Source organism: Chiloscyllium plagiosum, chromosome 37 (assembly GCF_004010195.1).
Source record: "Chiloscyllium plagiosum isolate BGI_BamShark_2017 chromosome 37, ASM401019v2, whole genome shotgun sequence".
Lineage (NCBI taxonomy): Eukaryota > Metazoa > Chordata > Chondrichthyes > Orectolobiformes > Hemiscylliidae > Chiloscyllium > Chiloscyllium plagiosum.
Window position 1 is genome coordinate 33,858,380 of NC_057746.1, and position 5,340 is coordinate 33,863,719.

Sequence of the window (5,340 nt, forward strand, 5' to 3'; positions counted from 1 at the left end):
TTTCACAGGGTTCACTGCCTGAAGGTGTGAGAGAGACAGAAACACTTGTCCCAGTGTGGCGATGCTGTCACTTTAAGAGTGATTTTGTCCTTTTTTTTGAAGAAAGGTTGTAAGGCAGAGATAATGAACTAGCTACTGAAGACCTTGTGAGCTTGGGGTCATTGGGTTTTTTTTCACAGGCTGAATGGGTGTGGCCAGCTCTCATATTTCTGGGTTTTGGTTTTTTCAGTAACATTTGAAGATATTAGGGTCTCAAAAGAAGCTTCAGTGAATGTCTCTTTGCTGCTACTCCCTCTGAATCTTCTCTTGATGTTTTTTCCTCCTGAATTAGAGAACTGCATGAGAGAATCTGTGTCTGAATTTTCCTTTGTTCCAAGGGATGTGTTTAGGGCTGGTCCTATACTGGAGCAGTTAATTAGTAATAGTTGCTGCATCGATTATTTGGTTAAGTTTTCCAACAGTTAAGTTATTCTAAATGACTCGTTCTTTGGTTGTATTTTAATGACAGTGTTTCAATAAGTTGTGTTTTGCTGAATGTCAAGTAGTTTGATCAGTTGCATCAGATCTGGTACAGACACTGTGTAATTGCCTTGAAATTTTGAAAAAGTTTGGGTCTGGGCTATATTCTTAAAATGTTTGGAGGGGGTCTGGTCTGGCCCACAACAACATTTAAAACATATTCCAAGGCTCCAGAACAGAAGCTGGAAAGTGGGATCCGGACTGATGGCTCTTTATCTGCCAGCACAGATACAATAGGCTGAGCAGACACATTGGAGCAGGAGTAGGCCATTCAGCCCCTCAGGCCGGGTTGTGCCATTCTAGATCAGGGCTGATCATCTACATCAGTGCCTTTTCCTGCATTATCCCCATATCCCCTTGATCCCATCACTATCTAGAAATTGCTGGATCTCTGTCTTGAACATTCTCAGTGACTGAGCTTCCACAGGTCTCTGGGTTCAAGAATTCCCAAACTTCACCACCATCTGAATGGTCTCCCTCTGTGCTGTAAATGTTTGCATTACTGTGGTTGTTGATGGTGTCTTCTGCTGAATTTCATTCCCATATGTCCCTCGTCTGCCTGACACCAGGCTCCCTGCACTAACAGCTCTGCTCACAACTCGGTCACAGCAGGAGATTCCCAGGAGGACAGCAGGACTCCAGCCTGGGAGTAGTCACTGTCACAGCAGACTTCTCCAATGGGCTATGGAGCAGTAAAGGGAGGCAGCAGGTCCAGGGCTAATCACCTGTCCAAGTGAGGCAGCCAGGCTGGCTAAAGGCACAGACGTGGTCTGAGACAGACAGGAGGGGGTTAACACAACAGGGGTGTGAAATGAAAAGGGACAGATAATGCTGGGAAGGGGGAAAGGCATGGACAGGGAAGAAAGCTTAAGGATGTGGTTGGAGAGGGTTGGAAGATGCAGAAAGGAGAGTGACAGTGATGGGGACATGAGGGGGGTAAGGAAGGGTGGGAGTTACATGTTCAGTGTGAGGAACTGAATGTGACAATGAGGGTGTTGGTGAGGGTGAGGGAGTAGGGGAGTTGGACAAGGGGCAGTGTCAGGGTTAGGCTGGAGTAGGGAGCTGGATGGGTCTGGGCTCAGAGGTCAATGAAAATTCTGAAATAAGCACAGTGACCGGGGGGAGAGAGCGTAGCAGAGGGTGGGGAACAGAGGAAAGGATCAGATCATCAAGTATTGTTGGGGAAGTTAGAGGCGGAGGATTCATGTTGAAGGATTACAGTGAGAATTGAAGATTCACCATCTTCTCAGTACCTTCAAGATAATGTCCTTCACAGAGAATGCATGGGGCGAAGGGTGAGAGGCCTGAGCCCTGGAGACTCAGTTAATGTACAGCTACAATATCCCAAACTGACTGTAAACTGGACATTGTGTCAGCAATAAGTTATGGACTGAAGGCTCACATGAAGTGCTCACTAAACACTGCCATGAGATAGACTATCAGAACCCTGAACTCCCAGCCAGGTCACTCGATGCAGCAACTTTGGGTGGATGGAGGGAGGGAGGAGGAGGCTTGGCAGTGCTTGCATATGAAGCCATGCAGGAGCCTACACTGCCCCGGGACTCTGGATCAGGAGGAGATGGTGATGGATCCCTTATACATGTTACTCTTTCCCAGGTTACAGGGCTGGGTCACTGGGACAGTGAGAGTCAGAGTGAGCTACGTGCCACATACATGGAATGCACTCTCATGGTCAAGGTTACAACCTCCTTTCACATGGCAGAGTGAGGAAGAGGAGAAGCAGTCATGGGGTGTGCAGGATGGGCCGTTCCATGTTGAGGAGGGGGCAGGGCAGGCTCTCACTCACAATGTCTCAAAGGTTAGGTCAACTGTCCTGAGGAGACTGCACTGTCAGCCATGGTGACCAGCTTCCTCCTGCTTCCCCCATCCGTCTGTCTGATCTGGGACCAGGAACCTGTTCTCACCTGGTATATGGCACTTGGCCTATCTGTCTATTGATATCATGCGGAATATCTGAATGGTTGTTTCTTAGTAAATGTCATAAACCTATCTTGGTGAGTTCTGCACCACTTCCTTTGGATAATTGGAGCCTCCTGAATGTTAAACCTTCCACATCCTTGTTTTAAAACCTCTCCCTGACCTTGTCTTCCCCATTTCTCTGGAATCTCCTTCAGCCTCACAATCTCGTCAAATTCTGAACATTCCCGATTTTCATCACTCCCCACATTGGTGACCACACCTTTAGCAGCCAGGACCTGAGCTTCTGGAATGTTCTCCCAAAATCTCTTTGTCTCTCTCTCTCCCTCTGTCTCAGGAGGATAAACCTCTCCCTGTTTGACCAAGTTCTGGCCATAGCCCTCTGTCACCTGATGTGGTTTGGTGTCTGCGTTCACTTCATAACGTTCCCATTAAAGGCCTTTGCAAGTTTTATGAGATTAAAACACTGATTAGGTATGTGTTTTTATTGTTGTTCTCAAGCGAACAATTTCATCTAACTGCTAAGTAATTGAAGGATAATTAGTGAAAGATGGTCAAACCTGAATCTCTGAGTGTTCCCTGTTCAGGATTCCATTCTCTGTTTTCATCACCTCCTCTAATCCAATTCTGGCCTCTTGAACACCCCCATTTTAAACACTCCCCCATCGGTGTCGCCACCTTTCGCATTCCAGGCCCTGAGCTTCTCGAATTTAAATGTCTCCCTCTCCTTTTCTCTCGTTCTCTCTCAGGAAGATAAACCTCTCCTCTTTGACCAAGCTTCTGATCATTGTTCTAACATCACTTGATGTGACTCAGTGTCTAATGTAATTTGAGAACACTCCTGTGAAAAGCCGTAGGATGTTTTATTAGATTAAAAGCACAGAACTGGATAATTATAAGTTTTTTTTGTCATTGTAAACAGGAAGTTTAGATTAAAGGGAATCTGCCACACTCTGTGATTTATTGGAAGGAAAAAGATTCGCTAATTATTTGAATAATAACTGGTGTGAGACACTCAAACCTGAGTCTTTGAATGATCCCTGCAGGATTCTGTATTTTATTTTACTCAGTGTCCCCTCACCTTAAACTCTTCAGCAGCTTCTTCCACTGGCAGCACCTCGTGATTTTGATGACTTTTTGAAGACTGGCAAATGTGACAGATGAGTTGATTATCAGTTTTACAGAATAATTTCAGTTTCTCCTTGTGTCGGCTGCATTCCTGCTGAATTTCACCACCTCCACCACTTTTCACAAATGTCTCCACGATGTTGGAGAGAATGCGGTGGGCTCTCAGGGTCCTGGAGGAAGTCTCCTTTCTACAGACAGGACAGCTGGCAGTGTCCGCTTTCTCCCAGTACTGGGTCACACAGGATCGACAGAAGCTGTGATCACAGTCGAGTAAGACAGGATCCTTATACAGATCATGGCAGACAGCACAGGAAAGATCAGCTTCCATCGTGAAGGATTAATCTCTGTGCTTTGTGCTCAAAGTAAAATGGTGATCAGTGTTCAGTGAAATACTTTCAGTTTCATTTCCTGATTCCAGCAGCAACATTATAAACAGATTCCAGAAAAAGGCAGGTCAAGGTAGGAAGATAAACAGATCACAGATAAACAAGATTGGTTAATTAATTTTTAACCAGAGAATCAGTCTGCTTTTCTGGTCTGACTTTGTTTCTGGTCTGTAACTATCATTGGAATGCTGCTGCCAGGATACTTTGCTCACGGGGACAGGCACCCAGCTCGCGGATTGGACCAGGCTCCTTCAGGGTTGTTTCCCAGCTCTCTCAGTGCACACTCACTCTGCACCTCCCTGGATGCTCACAGCATCCCAGCCTCTCCCTGCCCTTTTAGCACCCTGCCCCCTCAGTCCCACTTTAAAACTCCCAGTCCTGCTGCCTTCCCTGACAGTCTGGTGCAGGCACAGAGCCAGGCAGCTTGTCAGCAGAAGTCAGTCAAGGAGCTGGACAGCTTGCTGTGCGGCACAGTGCAGCATCAATCTCCTACCGAGAGCACGTCCCATCTGCCGGGACAGCAGACAGACTGCATGTATCTTAGGCAAATGGCCACATCCCCAAGTCGAAGGGGAGTGGTCCTCAGTCGAGTCCAGTGAGGCTGCTGTCAGTCAGGGTGTCCCAGTGCAGTCAGTCAGGGACAGTGTCCAATCACAGTCCAGGGGCTGGGCCATGGTCAGTCAGCCGCTTGGAGCGATCATGGTTAGGGGTCAGTCTCAGTGCAGCCTGAGGAGTGGGCCCTGGTCAGTTCTGCACACAGGGGGAATGGCAATTGGGGAGCGGTGGGGTCCTTATCATGGAGTCCTGTGAGTGAATGGAGCTGGAGGGATCAATGCTGGGAATTGTAGGCCGCAGCCTGGGATGCAGACGGGACAAGGACGATGTTTGGGATATAGGTAAAGTAGTGTTACTTCTGCAATTATAATTACTTATGCAAGGTAAATGAACTCTCAACCAAGAGCTGAGTCAACAAAGGCACATCTTAAAGTTTAAACCGAAATTACCTCTCACAGGATATAGGTAAAGTAGTGTTACTTCTGCAATTATAATTACTTATGCAAGGTAAATGAACTCTCAACCAAGAGCTGAGTCAACAAGAATGAATACCATGTGAAGGAAATATATAATTGTGTTTGTATTTGCTAAAATGTGCATACAAGAATGAAACATGCCTGCAAACAATGGTAGATGTTACAGACAAATAGATAAGGTGCTGTGAGGATGTAGGTTAAGCCAGATATGCTTGTACAAACAGTAGCTATAAGCATCTGTTTCCCATTTCTGCAAAAACAAAAACAAAACCCCAATTAAAATGTCCTAAGGTTCAATATGGTTGAGGAATGGGAGGAAATGTCACAAGTGGGGGAAA

The 5,340-nt window shown here is 46.4% G+C and overlaps 2 protein-coding genes across 2 annotated transcripts in view; both read right to left on the minus strand.

Annotated features, from left to right (window-relative positions):
- LOC122541190 (E3 ubiquitin-protein ligase TRIM39-like) overlaps window positions 1-3,913 on the minus strand; it is a 46,179-nt gene extending 42,266 nt beyond the window's left edge. Inside the window, exons 1-2 of the mRNA XM_043677817.1 lie at window positions 3,539-3,913; window positions 2,621-2,846 (exon numbers count right to left, since the gene is read on the minus strand). Of these exons, the coding sequence (XP_043533752.1) occupies window positions 2,621-2,846; window positions 3,539-3,913 (601 nt within the window). The remainder of the gene's footprint in view (window positions 1-2,620; window positions 2,847-3,538) is intronic.
- Window positions 1-5,340, minus strand: part of LOC122541488 (zinc-binding protein A33-like) — a 492,570-nt gene that overhangs the window by 459,061 nt on the left and 28,169 nt on the right. The window lies entirely within an intron of this gene.